The sequence below is a fragment of the Eptatretus burgeri genome, chromosome 11, assembly GCF_056783735.1.
Source record: "Eptatretus burgeri isolate ZD-2024b chromosome 11, Ebu_testis_v1, whole genome shotgun sequence".
Lineage (NCBI taxonomy): Eukaryota > Metazoa > Chordata > Myxini > Myxiniformes > Myxinidae > Eptatretus > Eptatretus burgeri.
The window spans coordinates 12,845,237-12,865,379 of record NC_140971.1 but is presented as its reverse complement, the minus strand read 5'-3'; the positions used below and the strand labels follow the sequence as shown (position 1 = coordinate 12,865,379).

The 20,143-nt window shown below is 43.9% G+C and overlaps 1 protein-coding gene across 4 annotated transcripts in view; it reads right to left on the bottom strand.

Moving 5' to 3' along the window:
* Positions 1–20,143, bottom strand: part of LOC147016519 (zinc finger protein ZFPM2-like) — a 138,712-nt gene that overhangs the window by 60,265 nt on the left and 58,304 nt on the right. For all 4 annotated transcript variants that reach the window (XM_085845228.1, XM_085845229.1, XM_085845231.1 and 1 more), the window contains one exon: positions 2,071–2,213. In XM_085845228.1, coding sequence (XP_085701354.1) covers positions 2,071–2,213 — 143 coding nt within the window. The remainder of the gene's footprint in view (positions 1–2,070; positions 2,214–20,143) is intronic.

Sequence of the window (20,143 nt, the reverse complement as noted above, 5' to 3'; positions counted from 1 at the left end):
TAGCGGTTCAGGTTAGCTGTTAGGGTTAGGGTTAGTGTTAGGGTAGCTAACCCTAACCCTAACCCTAACACTAACCCAAACCCTAACCCTAACAGCTTGGCGTAGCGGAGGTAAACAGCGCCTGGGGCAAAGTGGAAATTTGCGTCCCCTGTAGGCCTTAAACTTGAGTGGATTTGAATGGAAAATCCCACAAGGGATATTGATTTATCGATTTTTTCGAATATCGGAAGTGTTATGGAAAAAATTTATAGCCAATGACCTAAGTTGGACCAAAAGCCATAATCGTACCGAATTTGAATGGAATCCGTTGGAGTTTGTGAAAATGCATCAAAACGAATTTTGAGGGGCCTCTTAAGGAAGACAATAATATCATTAGTACAGTATATGTGCCAAATCTTGTTTCATTTCATGCAGAAACAAAAATCTGATGGTGGAACAAAGAAAGGGGCGTGCCAAAATATTAATATAGATCGTAACCCACAACTTCCAAGTGAAAAACAAAGTCTACAAATTTCAGAAAATTAATTAAAAATACAAAACTGGAATATCTTGGTTGGATAAGCGTCCACCCCCCTGAGTTAATACTTGGTGGAAGCACCTTTAACAGTAATTATAGTTGTGAGTCTGTTGGGATAAGCCTCTACCAACTTTGCACACCTTGATTGGGCAATATTTGCCCTTTCCTTTCTTTTTTGCAAAACTGTTCAAGCTCAGTCAAGTTGCATGGAGAGTATTGATGGACAGCAATGTTCAAGACATGCCGCAGATTTTCGATTGGATTTAGGTCTGGACTCTGACCGGACCACTCAAGGACATTTTGTTTTTGTTCCTTCCTTAGCCACTCCAGTGTAGCTTTGGCTATGTGCTTTGGGTCGTTGTTTTGATGAAAGGCGAACTTCCGTCCCAATTTCAATCTTCTTGCAGAGGGCAGCAGGTTTTCCTCCAGGATTTTTCTGTATTTTGCTCCATCCATTTTCCCTTCTGTCCTGAGAAGTGCTCCAGTCCCTGCTGATGTGGAACATCCCCATAACATGATGCTGCCACCACCATACTTCACAGTAGGGATGGTGTTCTTTGGGTGATGTGCTGTGTTGGGTTTGCATCAAATGTAACGTTTTGCATTTAGGCCAAAAAGTTCCATTTTGGTTTCATCAGCCACAAAACTTTTCGCCACATGGCTTCAGAATATTCGGAGTTGTTTTTGTGCATCCCTCAAACGGAACCCAAGGTGGGCTTTTTGAGTAATGGCTTGCTTGTCACCCTTCCATACAGGCCAGACGTGTGGAGTGCTTGGGATTTGTTGTCACATGCACACAGTGACCCGTCACTGCCATAAAGGCCTGTAGTTCTTTCAAAGTTGTCATTGTCATCTGCAAGGCCATCTCAGGCCTCTTTATGGCCCCTCTGCTCAGTCTCCTCCTTGCTTGGTCATCCAGTTGGAGGGATGGCCTGATCGAGGCAGGGTTTTGGTGGTATCATACACCTTCCACTTCTTAATGATTGTGTTGACTGTGCTCCAAGGGATATTCACGGCCTTTGAAATATTTTTATACCCATCCCCTGATCTGTGCCTTTCCATAACTTTATCCCGGAGGTCTTTTGAAAGGTCCTTGGTGCTCATGGTTGAGTGTTTGCTGTGAAATGCACTACCCAGCAGAGAAAACCTACTGAAAACAGCTGATTTTACTCTGAAATAATCAGAATCATTACTATTTAACACAGGTGGAGGCCAATTAACTTGGTGAGTGATTTTGAAGGTGATTGGTTACACATGAGTTTATTTACAATTGCTATTATAATGGGGGTGGGCACTTATCCAACCAAGATATTCTAATTTTGTATTTTTAATTAATTTTCTGAAATTTGTAGAATTTGTTTTTCACTTGGACATTTTGGGTTATAATGTGTAAATAAAAGTGGAAAAGGTCTGATTTAATGCAATTTAATTCCTGGCTACAAGGCAACAAAAGGTGAAAATTTTGAAAGGGAGTGTAGACTTTCTATAGGCACTGTATATTATATATCATTCTGTAAAAATCTTCTTTACAGTTTAAAAAACAATTTTCTTACCATCCCATCACCATCACTCGTATCTTCACTGTGTTTCTTTTTCTCCACAAGAGCTCCAAGAAAAGGTCCCAAAGTGACACCTGCAAGGAGTTGTCGTTTTGCCACAACTCCAGCTGCTGAACTAACCTCTACGTCTTCACCACCTGTTGGTTTAAAAGAGAAACAAGTTATGAACAGTGTGAAACTACTGATATACAAGTATCTCTACCTTAGTTTTACAAAGTTTTTTCTGACTGCCGTTTGTACAATAAAAAGGCAAAATTTGGATACAACTCATCTAAAAAACTTTGGAAAATCTAGTAACTGAAAAGACGAGGCAATAAAAAAGTTACTTGAGAAGACAGTGGGTTAAAAATAATTGCTGTATCTGTGATTTAATCAATAATTTTTCAAAGCAGAATAACAAGCTACCACTACTAATTCTTTAACGGCTCCAACTATTTTTTTTAATCATCTCAGCATTCCTTATTGTTAGAATCTCACAAAATATATAGAATGTAGCTTTTTGATGCTGAGTGTCCATAATAAAAATTTACATTGGTGCCAAAGCTAGTGACCACTTGCAAATGAATAGTAGGAGAAGGCACAGGTAGAGGCCATTTGGTCCATCGTGCCTGTACCGTATTCACATCCCAAGCACTACCATCTATGTCAAGTCCTGGGCAACTGATAATTTGGCAGCAAATCCAAGTAAGGTGTCAGCATACCAGCACACAATGACCTACTCTTTATAAAAGGTATTGTGGGATCTTTCATGCCCTCCATCGCCTCTGATCTAAACGCATAAGTGGCAGCTAAGGGATAACCCTCTTATTTTGTATACAAAATCCAGGCTCATGGAAGAACGAGGTTACAGAGGGCAAAAAGGCAACGTATGGACAGTGGGGCAGTGAGGCCGCAGGGGGATAACAAACAATTGAATGAATGGAGAGAGAAAGAGGAGCGATGGAAATGCAATAATCTGTAAGCAAGAGGATTACGTTGCATAGGGTTAATGGGATAGAAAACATTGCGGGCTGCGAGGGAGAACAATGTGACGTGGTTGTGCACCACTTCATTGAAGCCCACGAGGTAAGAGTGGGATTGAATAGCCTTTTATTCTAATTTTTTTGTGGGGACCTAAAATACTTCCCTACACTCACTAAGGAATGTGGTTGGGAATCATTTAATAATACCTTTCAGGTAGCTACAAAGGCTTTGGCACAATAGAGCGATTACAAAAAAAAAACCCAAAAAGCTCCAACATTTCTTTTCAATTTTTTTTTTGGCCTAAAACACTCCCCAACACTTACTGGTGTACCTCTGAAAGTTTGACGAAGATCTGTTTGGCCATCTCTCAGAAAAATGGTGAGACAGACACACAGCTCTCTCGTACTGTACTTCACAAACATTTTGCTCTATTCACCCTATCATTTGCCTGAGGACATCTTTCATCTGCTTGGAAGTCAGCTCACATCACCTTCATCAGCCAACTTCTTCGTTTTCTTCTTCCTAATGGTCAGAATTATTCCCATGTTCTTGCAGGGTTGGCCGGGGTACAGTTTGGCTAAAACCTTTCACGAACCGGCTGGCCAGGCCCGACGTACGACTTAGGTTAGTGCAGCAATTTGTAATTTCGCCAGGGTGCTGGCAATAGCTTTCCTACTATTTGTGAAGGACACCATGGGATCTTTATCATCCACAACTAACGCCGGCAGACGGGACTCCCAGGTTGACGTACATTATTGGGACAGTAAACACATTGATGAATCACTCTGCCTGTGAAACACTGGGATGACAATTTATAGCTGGGTCGAGATTCAAACCCAGGCTAGACAGCTAAGAGGTGAGTATGCATACCTCTAGGCCATCCTACCAGCCCCATTTCACCATGCATAGGGATATTGTATGCTCTGCTTCATCGATATTCCTCCCTGGATACTTTCTCTACCATTACAGATACCTATCTTGGTGATGCAATCACTGTTTTCATTCAAGCCAGTGCTTTGTGACAGCCATCCTAGACATTGGAATGCTTCTGACTCCACACTTTGCTCTGCAATAAGCTTCTGTTACTTGATAAGATGTAACATCTTCCCAGCTACAATTATTTGGTATACAGATCACTTTAACATGGTCTTCTTCCTTTGGACTGATTTCAGTAGTCATTGCACTGCACCAGCTGGATGGGACAATTCTTGGTGCAAGCCTTGCTCATTGAAAATGTTCTTAAAAAAAACAAAACAATAACAGTAAATTAATGTTCCAAGGCTTCGGTGGAGTAATGGTCAGAGCACTGCTCTGAGTCTGGGAGGTCAGCGGTCCAAACCCTGGCTGAGTCATACCAAAGACTTTTAAAGTGATGTGTGCTGCTTCCTTGCTTGACACTCGGCATTTGAAATGATTAGAACATACACATCGATGACCCACCCTGCATGTGAAAAACCAAGATGACATTTAATAGCTGGGGCAATATTCAAATGCAGGCGAGATATCTAAGAGATGAGTACGTTTACCTTTAGGTTGGCTATTCCACCACCCATCTTCATCAGCAAACCTTGATAATAATATATGGTGGTCAAAAAAAAAAACCCACTTCTGCTTCGCTGTGAAGCTCAGAGGTGTGTTCACTTACCAAGTTTCTAGTATAGCGTTCGCTGAGTGGCTTAACTACTCAAGCAAGCACTTCATTCAAAACCATTGCATAAGGAACAGCTGGCTTGACAAGCGCTAGCTAGCTGCTTGGTATATGAACACACCCCAGTTGTTTGCTTTGGTTTTAACATCCATTTAAATCGAGTCTAATGAAACTTTTTGAAAATTTGCAATGATTCTCACTCAGATTTCAACAACGCAATGCATATTGCTTAATCTTGCTTTATTAGTTTTTCATCAGTCAGAATGATTCGTCAAAATAAAGTCAGAATGATTAATTACAAAACTTCCCTGCATATGTGCTGTTTAACTGAGTAACGAATCATTATCAGCATATATCTGATCTTTGAATTATGATTGAAATTGTTATTTCTGGTGTTGGCTTAGCGGTTAGGGTGGTGGCTTGGGATCCTAGGGTCCTGAGTTCAAGCCCCGTTTTTACCCGTTGAATTAACACCAGGGGGTTTGTTCAGCCTTCTCATCCTTTCGAGGTTGGTGAAATGAGTACCAGTGTAGCAGCCAAACAGGCTGAACACGAAGGGAAGGTGTATCGACGGATTTATTAAATATGGTATTGGTGTGGCGCAGGCATGATGGGCCGAATGGCCTCCTCCTGCGCATAATTTCCTTGTAATCCTTGTTCTACCTAACACCACCTTCATAACCATCCTTGCTACTTATATCTGTATATGGCGTGAGTAAATATCACATCTGCTTTGCTGCGAAGCTTCGTGCTGGATTCTTTGGTTTGAACCTCCGTTTAATATAAGTGAAATGAATCATTTTGAAAATTTCGAATTATTCTCATTCAGATTTCAACATCACTGTAAATTTTGTTTAAATTCTCTTTATACAAGAAGATAATTTGGAATACCGGATAAAACTAGGGGCACTATACGATACACATTTACATGGCAAGAATTAGGGTCTTCCGCCAACCTTGAACCCCCTCTCCCAGATATGCTACCCCGACAGAAACCTTACGTGAGTACACTTTAAGCATCATGCAAAATTTGGTTCAGTATTTTTTTTAGTTTTTGAAGTACTGCATATGTAAACAAACAAATAAATAAGATGTCATGCATAGCATGATACTTGCAAAATCCATAAAACAAATTTGACCTTAAAAATAATTGGTGGTTGAATTCAATGACCAAATATGCAAATACTCTTCAAATTGTCAAGTCAATCAGATAAAAATTGATAATTACAGAAATTCGGGCTATGTCGACTTTTTGGTTCAAGTTGACCTTAAAAATAATTGGTGGATGAATTCAGTGACCTGAAATATAAATCCTTTTCAAATATCAAGTTAATCAGATGAAAATTGAGGATTTTGGAAATCTCACCTAAGTAATTGAACTATATTTCTTTCTTTTTTTGTACACCATGTCGAGGCGCGTATAAGAGCTAACACACAGAATACATATCAAGGCAGGAGACAAGAGGGGTGGGAGAGGGAAGGAAAAAACAGTGGGGAACAGAGACAATAGCAGACCTGTGGAAGGGACAGGGATGGGGCAGGGTACACAGGGCAAACTTAATTTAAGAAATTTGGCCAAAGTTGACCTCAAAAATAATTGGTGGTTGAATTCAGTGACCTGATATGAAAATCCTGTTCAAATTTCTAGTCAATTGGATGAAAATTGAGGATTTTAGAAATTTGCCAGAGTTGTAGACCTTTGGCCTCTGATGACCTTTTGACCGTTTGACCTCAAAAATAAATAGGATTCTGTCGGACCACAAACTCCGCCATTTGGTGAAGTTTTGTGAAGATCGGTTTAAAATTGTGACCTGTAGTTGATTAAGGTGAGCAGACAGACAAACGGAAACGATCAACATTCTTGGCAAAAAATAAATAAATAAAAATTGCCAAGTAATAACGCAGAAAACCAACCCATATACTTTAAAAATCTTCGATTTTCGCAACTAACAAATAAACAAATTCACTTTTATAGTGTATATAGACGGTATATATTAGATATAGATATGCAATACTCTTTACAGAGCGTTGGTGCTGCTGAAGCAGTTTATTGGCGAGGGTGATACTGGGCGGTTTGCCATTGCCTTCCCAGCGTTGTTTGACCGTACTCTATCCTTTTAAGTGCGAAGTATCAAGGAAGGCAGTAACACATACCATTTTTAAAGTCTTTGAGACAACTCAGCTGGGGATTGAACCACTGACCTCCCAGACTCAGAGCTGACACTGACAATCATGCCACAGAGTTTGGTTTATACATCTAATAAAAATCTCATCTAAATCACTGACCGATACCAAGATTGGAGCCTTCCAGGTGACGTAGAAATCTCAAACTTTGCATGCTGATGGATATCGAAGCCGATACATCAGTGGGGGGGGGGGGGGGGGTCACAGAACCGTTGGAAAAAAATGTGTAAATGAAAATATAAATAAATGAAGAAAAAAAAATGAAAAAAATGAAATAAAAAAAATGCAGGTGAGACACCCGAGACAATGGGGAAGCAAGGAAATTTTGCATGCTGATGGATATCGAAGCCGATACACCAGGGGGGAAAAAATAACAACCGTCGGAAAACATCCGTTAATGAAAATATAAATAAATGAAAAAATAATAATTAAAAATCAAATGCAGGTGAATGACTCGAGACAATGCTTACAATGTGTAAGCATACCCCGCTAGTATGTATATTCAGTATATCCAATGTACAATATTCTGTTACAGAGCGATGGTTCTGCCGAAGCAGTTTCTAGGCAAGGGCTGTGCTCGGCAGTTTGTCATCCCTCTCCAGCAGTAGTTAGGGCAGGAATTTTGGAATTTGGCCATGGTGCCATTGATCACTCGACTACTCTTCGTAAAGAACACCGGGGGATGTTTAATGTCCACCAAATCATGTCGGCAGATGGGCAGGGATACCAGTTTAATGTTTATCCGAGGGATGACACACACATTGATGAATCATCCTGCCTTGGAAAAAACAGGACTCAAATCCAGGCGAGATGGCTTCGAGGTAAGTGTGCATTATCTCCAGGCTGTGCTGTCATTCTAATCTATACTAATAAATATCAGTGTTTGTGTGTGTGTCAATGTATCTCTTCCATAACTCCAAAACAATGAAACCTATCAGCCTGAAACTTTGCATGCATTCCAAGGAAACTCCAAGGAAGTGCATGATTGAAAATTGGGTGTTTGGGTTAATTAAAACACCCCTTCTGAAGAAAATTTACAGCCTTATTTAATTATATACTTCATCAGGCGCATCCTCGGTCACCGCACACTATGAGGTCTTAAGGCGCATCCTTGGTAACCTTGCTGGGGTCTAAAGCCACCATGTTTTTTGGCCTGCTCAACCATGCCTTGACTTGGAACAGGCCGTAACGATTTCTTTAACGATAAAGTTTTTCCTTTTACTTTCCTCATTCATATTATTGAATGCCTGTTCATCAGAGTGACGAATCACTGGGGACATTGCTTTTGTAAGTGCTATAGTTTTCAAATTAGGAGCTTGGAGCGATTTCATGTATTATATGATGCAATTTTCCACGATCTACTCTCACGGACTAATTAAAGTAGATCATCGAAATATTATTTCGGCTATGAGTATTGGATATCGTTCGGACTAAATAAATGTCGATATCTGGAGTGAAATCTGATAATTTGAAGAAATGACGAGTCTTACAACTAAGCCTATATACCTTTTTACTTAAAGCAAGCAAGGCTATGGTCCCTCCTTCTCCATATTTACAAAAGAAAATGTAAAATTTCCAAAGCATTAAACTTCTATTCTTCTCGTGTTTGTAGAATAATATTGATTGAACAAAAGATTTAGTAATGTGCCAAAATTAACCAGCTTCACTGAGCTGCATAATTTAATTAATGTATTCACTGCTTGACATCGAGCCCTATCCCCAGAGGGGCAACTTATCCATAGCATCTGCCAGATCTGTGCCTATGTTTTTGGAGGTTTCGTGAGGTTCTCTTCAAGGAATCAAAGCAAATCTGGTGAAAAATAGACGTTTTAAAATATAGTTATAACGTTTGCGCAGACTGCGAAATGATGTACCACGTGACGCATGCACAGAAGAGCAGACAACGTGGCGGATGATCTGCAACATTTATTTCACGGTCGATTAAACTTTGCGATGTCTCCAGGGTTGTTCTACGTTAAACAGCAACTCCATTTTGGATAAAGTCATTATTTGAACAAATTCATTTCATTTTGGTAACTGCTATGGGCGTGGTGAAGACCGGCTTTAAAGTAAAAGGGATCCAGTATGGTAAGCAGCCACAGGCTGGCCAGCCGTTGCTTATCAACCATTTAATTGGAGTGCTTGCTCGAGTGCTTAAGCCACTTTCCGAGTGCCCTGTGGTACAGTTAGTGTCCCAATCGAGATGCACAGCCAACAGTTACAACAAGGTAGAGGTACACAATTTACAACGGTTATATGGTTTCTCTTTGTGAGTTTGAAAGCAAAATATATTTGATAACACCCGATTTCTGAGCCGTTTGACATATAAACGTGTTTTCTAAATTACCGAGCCAATTTTTTTTCCACCCATCACATGACTATTGGCAGCTGTTTATTAAGATTAATGTTCATGCACATCTCCCTGACATGTCTATAATGCGATGTTTTTATAATTACCCCAAAGCAAGGGTGAAAGCTACTCAAGGTTTTTGGGTTGCATGCAGAACGTACTGCAGTCAGGAATCACACTGACTCCGATATCGGTCAAGCACTAATACAGTGTGTGTTGTTCATATAGCATAACATTTTCTCTCTGCAAACTCCCTTACCCCTACCTGTCTGTCTGTCTCTCTGACATGTCCAGGTGGTATTTATAGTATGACTGGTAGAAATGGATTTCAGACGTTATTTTGTTTTCATCTTTACTGTTATTACATATATATATATATATATATATATATATATATATATATATATATATATATATATATATATATATATATATATATATATATTGTTGTAGATTTCTGCCCGTTCGGCATGCGGACGACTGCCTTAGCCCAATTGCGGCCGCGCGCGCCCACCGAACGCGCAATCTCGTCGTAGCTTCCGGATCAACGCCGAAACCCAGCTACGGGTGTTTTTAACACAGCATAAACCAGCCAATCCCTCTGTCCATGTGCTACAGGGTCGATCGCCGAATTGTCGATGTACCTAATTATTCGCACAGACAGAGATACCGGGAGTTTATACCTCGACGGGACCTGCACGAAAACGAGCCGCTTAAGCGGCTCGTTCCGTATGCGAATGCCGAGCGGTTATATATCGCCAAGTCCTGTCAGACCACATTATTTTATTGGCTTTAAAAGCCAGCTAATATCCCGAACGCATCATGGTAGTCAATGTGAGGAAGGGACGCAACGAGCGGGTGACATTCAACAATGGGGACATTTATTACCACTCGGCACGTAAGCAGTCAATGGGGGGATGGGGACAGGACACGAGCAAAAAGCCAACAGCCAATTCCTAAGATCATTTACAGCACGCATTTACACAATTCACTACTTAAGGACAAGGTGCCCCACACACACACACACACACACACACACACACACACACACACACACACACACACACACACACACACACACACACACACACACACACACACACACACACACACACACACAAAATGGTGGCTGTTGCCTTTAATAGGACTTTCAGCTCGGAGGGACAGGTGAGCTGAAAGCCAGGGCCTGTCTCGGACCTGCCCGCCTCGTGCGGCCTTCGAGCGGCTCGATCCGCGGAGGAGGAAGAGAACGATGACCAAGATGGCGACCACAAAGACCAGCCCAGCAAGATGAACCCTCAGCGCGCGCAGATTGCGCTGATCACTCAACAGGACGAACTTTCAACGCGCCGATCCCATGGTGTAGAACGAACGAACTCCTGGACTCCTTTTTGCACACAGATGAACGAACTCCTGGACTCCTTTTTGCGCACCGTCAAACGAACTCCTCAGAGCTCTGTCTCTTTACAGACTGACGCCCTTCTGCACATGCGCCCTCGCACTCCCTCCCACCCGCCAAATTGAGCGGAAAAACCCCGTGACCAGCCAGGCGGAGGTGCGAATCCAGGCGAGGGCGATGCAGTGTAGTCGGAGATCATGTGGGCGGTGCTGGCGGTGGTGCATCCCCCAACAAAAAGGAAACCCATCCATTATAAAAAACGGCAGTGCAGGAACATTTAAATACCCGTTAGACTAGGGGAAAGGGCTATCTATAAAACACGTACTTACCGAGATAACTACTCTATAGGAACCTGAATGTTGAGTGCGATAGCTTTCCAAATCCACAACAATATATGTAGTTGCAGACCTGGGGTCAGGAGCGAAGACCACGAGGGGTGAACTACCTCAGATTCACACCAGACTCTCCGGAATTGGAGGCCGTCGCACACGAATAACTTCGTGACATGGCGGGTCGCTAATCGACTGTGAACGCCAATAACTCAACCACGTGACTAAGGGTCCTCGATCTAATACTGTTTACCAAAAGGTCACGTAATCTAATTACTGGGGGACATGCCCTTGGTACGCACTTGCTCAAACCGGATCACCTTATCAGATCAGATGCAGCGAAGTGCAACTGCCAAGCACGAACCGGCTCAGAAACAGAACGTTGGGGAGTAACGTCCCGGCTAAGCGAGGGTGCGGGCCATGCTAGACCAATGGAAGAAAACACAAAAACGAGCTGGGAACATTTCGATACAAAGCATTTATTTACTATCAGGTGAGGAAAAGTATGTGGCACATTGAATGGGGTATATTTGTTTGTACAGCAGGGGATAGCAAGGAATTTGTGGGGTGCGGCAAAAGACAAACAATCTTACAAAAGCAGACACAGAGCAGAGTTATCCCGCTATATATTCTACAATTTAATTTATGCTCGGACAGGCGCCTTCAAATGCACACATGCACACGGAAGATTAGATAGCCCAGAGAGAAAGAAAGCAGGTGAGGGTAAACGTCCTCTCAACACCTGGCGTGGTCGGCAGACCAACGCAACCCAGAACGCTTTGAGAGAGGTAGATGGGAGGAATACTGGTTGTGTCTAACATGTGGGAGTGGGAGATGTGATGTAGTACAATGTGGGGGGGGGGGGCTATTGTCGAGCTATTGACATCTGTTGCGTGGTCGAGCATCGCACGGCGCCAAGAAAAACCCGTCGCCATGTGGTGCTCCTTAAAATAGAGTGGTGAATTGTAGCAATGCAGAGGTACGAGGGGGTACGGTTATATTTTTTTCATGTGTGGGAATATTTTTCCCGTGTGCGGGAGGCGTTTGTGGTCAAAGTGGTAAGGTTTGGTGAGCGAGATGCGAAGTAAGGTGAGGTGCCGGTTGGGAATTGGCACACAGATTTGAATGAAATAATGGCATGTGATTCACGTGCGCGGGTTGTGTAGTGTGCTGTGGAGATGTGGTGGATCCGAGTCACGGGAGGCATCGTGGTAAGCTTATTACAATTGCCTATTGAATAGCATGTATGCTTGCTATGTACTATGGCTATAAGGACAGGGTTGGAGTAGGAATCAGAATATGAATCAGAGGCATTTATTAGACCTAACTACGAGACCCAAGCAACCCACTTCATCCCGTTAACCCACTCGATATGAGGGGAGGACTAACTGCATGAAGACGAATGAAATAACTTCCTGGGGATCACTGTATGTTGGGTGCCATAGCCTTAGAGGCATGCGGTTTTGCAGAACCGCAACAATATATTGTTGAGTCAGAGTACCCGTTAATGCAGAATTCCTCAGAGCCAGGACCTTGAGTCCCAAGTGATGGTTCAAACGGTCTTTCATGGCACTGCGTTCAGTTATTGTGCTACTTTTGCCCAAATGAGCCAAAAATCTATGGCACACATGCACGAAAAGCAGATGGCTGAAACACACTTTCTTAACCTTTAAAGGGTTTATATTGGAAGGAAAAGTACAGGGAAGAGGATCAACAAGACACTATTATAAATGGAACAAACCAAGTGAGTCATTTTGCAAACTTGTATACAATGATGAGAAATAAAATGCAAAACCTAACCCACTGGGCTCCACAGATCACGCTTGTACAAGAAGTCAATATTCAGGTGGGAGCTTCCCTTTGCCTACGACGCGCAGGGTGGAGGCAAGACTCGATGCAACCCGCTTTAAAAACCAGGGGCGAGACGAGAGCCAGTGACATCCAAACATGAAGTACAACAGCCAAGAGCAGGCCCAGGGATGAGTAGGCCTTCAACCAGGCCACGTGGTCATCTTTGTTCTTTTCCCCAACGAGGCCTCCTGGTTGGCAGTTCTTCTTCCTCCTCAAAGTGCTTCTTTGCACTCCGTGCACGTTGAGCTCTCCTGTCAAAAGTCTTTCTTCCCTTTTTGAAATGCACGGTGGCTCCTTTCCCTCTCCAAAGGCAGGATGATACCAGCTTGGGTCGATTCTAAAATTTCTGCAGAGTGAACCACAATAATCTCTATTTACGAACTACTCCATGTTTGGCTCCTCGTCCTTCTCTCGAGCCTTTCTCGTTCTCTTCTTCCTCCTCAGCGTAGTCCTTCTCTGGGGTGCTACCCATGGGGGCATTCCTAATAAAAATATATGTACCATCTTTTCTTCTAGGATCCACAGCCCACAACACCACCATGACTGGCACAAAATAGCCAAAGAGATCATAATCAATTGCTGTAATGACACGTGTGCCTCTGCGATGGGATGTCTTCAACAAGCTCCGCCGACAAACATGAGGTATTTAAATTTACGTAATTAATGTCTACCCCATCTATAAATTATATACATTGCCTCCTCAGCATCACATGTAACAAATGACTGACTCTGACAGATCCTTGTGAAATGGAAATCGAACGCACTCGAAACACACAGACCATGCTCTACTTATCACAGTCCAGCTATGGATCCCCCCCCCAAACGTTAAAAAAAATAAAAATACTCCACCGGTCAAAAGTTTTAGAACACCCCCATTTTTCCAGTTTATACTGAAATTTAAGCAATTTAATGTTTCAATGTACTCGAGTATTAAAGCATAGAACAAATAAACAATTGCAGATATAAAAATAAATCATGGAATCGTTTTGTTGAACAAAATTTAATCTAAATTTTTGACTCAACAAAGTAGCCACCTTTAGCAGATATAACAGCCGAACATACTCGTGGCATTCTTTCTACAATGGAAATCAAACATTGTTCAGAAAGTTTTTCCCAACATTGTTGCAGTTCCCACAAATGTGTTACACTTGTAGGTTGCTTTGCTTTCACCCTTCTGTCAAGTTCATCCCAAACCAGCTCGATGGGGTTTAAGTCTGGAGACTGTGCTGGCCATTCCATGATTTGAAGCCTACCATCTTGTTCTTTCTTCTAAGGTAGTTCTGACATAGCCTGGAGGTATGTTTTGGGTCGTTACCTTGCTGTAGGATGAACCCCTGACCAACTAGGCCTAGACCAGAGGGCATCGTATGGCGGTGCAAAATGCTGTGGTAGCCATTTTGGTTCAGGGTGCCAGTTACTCTGTGCAAGTCGCCGACTCTGGATCCAGCAAAAGAGCCCCAGATCATCGCACTCCCTCCTCCATGTTTGACAGTTAGTGTCACACCCTGAGAAACCATCCTTTCACCTACTCGACGGCGTGCAAAAACCCTGCGTGATGAACTGAATATTTCAAATTTTGATTCATCGGTCCATAAGACCTTCTTCCAGTTTTCAGTAGTCCACTGGCTGTGTGTGCTTCATGGCCCAGGCAAGCCTCTTTTTCTTATTTTGCCATCTTAGCAATGGCTTTCTTACTGCCACTCGACCTGTCAAACCTGCAGCTCGAAGTCTTCTCTTCACAGTTGAAACTGAGACTTCCTTACTTCGACCAGTGTCAAGCTGTGCTTGAAGCTGCTGTCCTGTGAGCCGCCTATCATGTAAGCGGTTAACTCAGAAACTTGTCTTCTGATTGTGTTGTGGCTTTGGGTCTGCCAGACCTCTTCCTGTCAGAGTTTCCTCCAGTTTCCAAGTGCCTTTTGATGGTGTAGGAAACTGTACTCACTGACACCTTGGCTACCTTTGCAATTTCTCCAAAGGAAAGACCTACACTTTTAAGGGTTATCATGGTCTGTCTGTCTTCCTTTGTTAATTGTCTTTTTATCACCATAATGATAGCAATATACCACTTCCTGCAATGCAATATTGTCCAAATAATGCTTCAGAGGGTGAAGCAACACAGTCTGTTCCAACACTGCTTTTATACAGACAAAGGGTTTGTAACTAATCAACAAAAGTTGGGACACCAGTAGGAATTGTTTGCATCAACTTTCAAGGCTTAATTTACTTCCATTGCTGCAGAAGAGCTGCAGTTGCTAACCCATTAATTGTTCCCTGAAAAGGGCCTTTTTTAACAACTCTGAAATTTATATTATTTTTCAGTTTTTGGTAACCTAAACTGTTTTTTTTAACCTCTGGTAATTTTTTTTTTTGTATACCTTGTCGAGGCTCGTGTGAGAGCTAACACTCAACGCACAGCAAGGGAGCATGAGACAAGAGGGGCGGGAGTGGGAGGGACAAAACTGGGGAACAGACACATTAGGAGATCTGTGGAAGGGAGAGGGATGGGACGGGGAACATAGGGAAGAGAAGATGGACATTACAGGGACTTTCAGGAAGGAAAGCAGGGGAATTGAAGGAAGTGGGCTTGGGTGGATTATCGGGGGTAGAAAAGATCGAGGATTTGGATAGGGGATGATAAGAGGTGGTGGTGAACAGCTGTTTTGAAAGCCTGGAGGGGAAGAATGGGAAAGAATAGAGTGAGGGAGTTTATTCCAAAGGCGGGAAAAAAGAGGAATGAAAGAGTGAAGATGAGCAGTGATTCGTGATTTTGGTAGTTTTACCAGAAGGGGGTTTGTTGGCGGATCTTGAGCACCCTGTGGAAATGTGGTGGAGACAAATCGCAGAGAGAGCAGGGGTGGCAAGGCTGGAGAGGAGACAGTAGAAGACAGAAAGACCACCGACCAACCTGTGGTGATTGAGTGAGAGGCCCAAAGACTCAGCTTCATTGCGGGAGATGCCGATGATCCTAAATGCCCTGGTTTCGACAGCGTGAAGCCGAGAAAGGTGGGAGGCAGGAGCACCAGCCCAGATGGGAGAGTAGTACTCCATCATGCTACGGACAAAAGCTTTGTAAGTGGTCAGGAGCTCAAGAGGGCCGAGGAAGGACTTTGCACGATGGAGGATTCCCAGTCGGCGACTGGCTTTGGAGGCGAGGTTGGAAATGTGACTTTCCCAGGAAAGGTCATGGCAGATAGTGAGACCCAGAAGTTTGAAAGAAAAGACTTCTTCCAGAGGATTGTTGAGAAAGTGGATGGGGGGGGGGGTTCTAAATGGTCCTTTCAAAGAGACATAGGAGAGTGTGAGACTTGTCTGGATTGAAAGACATATTCCACGTGTTGGACCAGTTTGTGATTTTATCCAGATCTGCAGTGAGCGAAGAAGCTGCTGCTTGCCGGTCTGAGGGATGACAGATGGTTCGGCAGAGGGTGGAGTCATCAGCAAAGAGATATAGAGGATTTTTCAGAGAGTCGGAGAGAGTTTACCGCTTAGCTTTGTTCCATTTCAGGTTATTCACTGGACTTGAACAGCTTAAATTTCAGTAAAAACTGAAAAATGGGGGTGTTCTAAAACTTCAGACCGGTGGAGTACAATATATATATATATATATATATATATATATATATATATATATATATATATATATATATATATATATATATATATATATATATATATATACAGGGGACTGCAAAAGTAGGTATACAGTCGTGAAAACAAGTACAGTCCTTACTGTATACCTACTTTTGCAGCCCCCTGTATATTGCGGGCCGGGGGTCGGGTGAGAAGACCACTAGGTGGGGGAAGCTAACTCGGTTCCCACTCGACTCCCCGGAATTGTAGGCCATCGCACACGGATAATTCAGTGAAACGGCGGGTCACTTAACCGACCGTGGACACCAATAACTCAACCGCGTGACCTAGGGTCCTCCCGTCAATGGGTTAATCGGGTTACCTAATTAATCACGTGGTTTAATTACCGGGGAACACGCCCTCAGTATGCCTTGTCCGAACCAGATCACTCTACCGGACCGGATCACTTTACCGGATCGGATGCAGCCGAGCGACACTGCCAAGGACATACCGGCTAAAAGGAACGGATCGTTGAGAATAAAGTCCTGGCTAAACTAGGGTTTGGACCATGCTGGATCAATGAAAAACCACAAAGACGAGCTGGGAACATTCCTAAGAATGATTTATTAACAGTGGACAAGGAAAGGTATGTGGTACGATAAAGGATTTATTGGTGTGTGTTGTGCAGAAATAAGGAAGAGAGGTGTGCTGCAGCAAATAAACAGGCAACTTACAAAAGGGGACACAGAGCAGACTTAATGCGAAATTAATAACAATAATAACAATAACGATCTTCTGCAGTCTTACTTAAGCAGACAGGCGCCAGCACACACACACGCGCACACACAGACACAGAAAACCCCATGAAGAGGAAGTTTTGCAACAGGAAGGGAGGGGAGTTGAGGCTACATTCCCTGTACCTTTGTGCTTGATAGCACGACACGCCACCAATATGTTTCGGGGGGGGGGGGCGGGATGCTCTGTAGTGTGGTACCCGACAGTGGGCGAGTCGTCTCTGGCTTCAGCCGCACGTGTGGAGACTGTATTCGGAAAGGAGGAGCTTGAGTCGAGAAGGGGCGGAGTGCAGAGTGCGAGGACGGAGTGGCAGGTAGGCGGGTGGGGTCGATGTCTTGTGGGTGGAGATGAGGAGGTGGAGTCCAGACAGCAGGAGGCGTGTCGTGGAGGTGTCGACGAGGCGAGGCGAGAGCGGGAGAGAGGTGGCGAAAGAGAAAGAGCCAGAGAAAGAGAAAGGCAGAGGGACTGCTGCAACCTTTATAGGACCTGCCGCGTGGGGGGAGGGGCCATGCCGAATCGAAAAGTCATCACCTGAATCGCGTGCTCCGATTGGCTCCGACCCCTCACATGGCCCGCCAACTTTGGCCGGAAACCACTTCACTTCGTTTCCGGCAAGGCCATCCCTGACAGCGGGAATATTCCACTCCGACCCCACGAGATGACATGAATCGCCCACACAGAAATTGGCACGCGAATCGTCCTGCAAAAACATCCCGGGTCCCGCATGCCCGCTCGGGCGTTCGACCAGCATCGATCAACGCGTGCGCTAATGCGGCCCGCACAGTGCATTCCTCGGCTCGATCGCAGCTTTGCTGGCCGTAGAGACGAGAAGACTTTCACCATCCGTGGGGAATCCACTGCTGCCAGCGAGGGCCGAAGGTACATCATCATGGATAAATCCATGCACGTTTCGCGAGCGGCATACGTGTCTGCTTTCGAGCACATTCCATACAGTGCGCGCAATTCGGCCATTACGCATGTGGCCAGCGCTCGCGTTCACACGACTCCGCCGGTGAACACCAATATGTGTCGGATATTGAGGTTGAAAAGGAACAAGCCGCTTCTACTCCGCACACTCGTATCCCACCCAACATGGCATGGAGTCGTCTTTATCCGCCTCCGTACGCGTTTCGTGCAGCATGAGCATCGTGCTGGCTGTGTTTCCTGTGTTGTGAAAAACACCATTCGTGCAGCCTCTTAAGAGGTATTCATTCGCATGCCTTTTTATGCAACCGGCAATCTTCCCCAGATCATTGGAAGCTCGAGTCGATAATCCTGCACTGCCAAGCACACAATATGACGCTGCACACGCCGGGTCCAGGGCTCGCCTGAGAACGAGGATCTCTGGGCAGCAATTCCCTCACAGCGGCACCGCATGCGCTGGCTTCCATGAGGCCCCACCTTACAGCGAAAGCACACGTGGCTGATTTACTTCAGAAATAATCAGACGAAAAGAGCAGGGACGAAATGAAAGAGAAAATGATTTAAGCAACCCTAGCTATTAGATCATAGCAACGCACTCCCTTGTTGTCCCGCTAAACAAAAGGAAAGGGACTATCTACACGTATAATAATGGAATAACTGTCTTGGGACACCTATCTGTTGTATGCATGCGGTTCCGAGAACCTCAAAAAAAAAAAAAAAAAAAATATATATATATATATATACACGCACGTGCACACACGTACACACACGTACGCACACACACACACACACACCGAGTAAAAAGTCTGGAAACATAGGAACTAGAGGAAACTTTTATTATAGAGTGCAGCATTAATACAACCAGAGTTGGTGTCAAAGCCACCCAATGCTCGCCTGTTCATACATTTATCGTTTTTAAAAGACGAGTCTAATAATTAATATTTTTTATAAAGCATTGCAGTGAAGTCTGATCCAAATAATTTTAAAGCAATATATGTATTTGTATATTGTAATCAGTAACAAGAGTGCAAGTGAGCACAATATACACCCGAACAAGAAGGTAGAAACAGAATTGTGCTACCACATGGAAAACAGCATCCTGGTTGCTATGGCAACCACTTTAGATGACAAACGTATGACACGACACACCGTCTCCACAGTCTGTACCGATGTACAAAATATGAAACGTGAAAGTTTAAAACTTTGGGAGTTAGAGTGCGGACAGGAACGGATGGACGGACGGATGGACGACAGGTATCACATTATACGCCCCGATATATATATATATATATATATATATATATATATATATATATATATATATATATATATATATATATATATATATATATATATATATATATATATATATTGTGACGTCCACGGGACTTGAACAGTCCCGCAAACGTAGAATGAGCCGAAACGATGGAGGCGATTTATTTGTTTATAACCCAAACATGGCGGTTCTAATCGCTCTACCGCAAACGGGACGAGGAAGGTGGCACGAGTCACTTTTCACTGAGTTGATGATATTTATTTGTTTTTTATTATTACCAGAAATAACAAGACTCGGCAAGAAGAGGGATCCGGGGCGATTCAACGGGATGGTGTGGGATCGGGCGTGGGGAAAAACACAGACAATTCCAATGAATATACAGTTCTCAATCCCTCTAAGGCGCCAAGCGCGCACACACACACACACACACACACACACACACACACACACACACACACACACACACACACACACACACACACACACACACACACACACACACACACACACACACACACACACACACACAAAACGTAGCTATTTCTGGTGGCCAGGCTGGACCGTGGTGTGGACGCAACTGTCCCTGGATCGGCGTCGGACGAGCTGGCCTTGCTCTCGTCAGGGGGGCAGGAGAAACCGCGGTGCTGTCGACCTCCTGGTCCTGGCCCAAGTCCGCCCACAGCCGCCAGGGAACCAGCTCCGGCGCCAAGCCGAGAGCAGGAGAGGGAGGCAGGTCCGCCCGCCGCCCGACCCCGCACTCCGAGTAAGCAGAACCCCA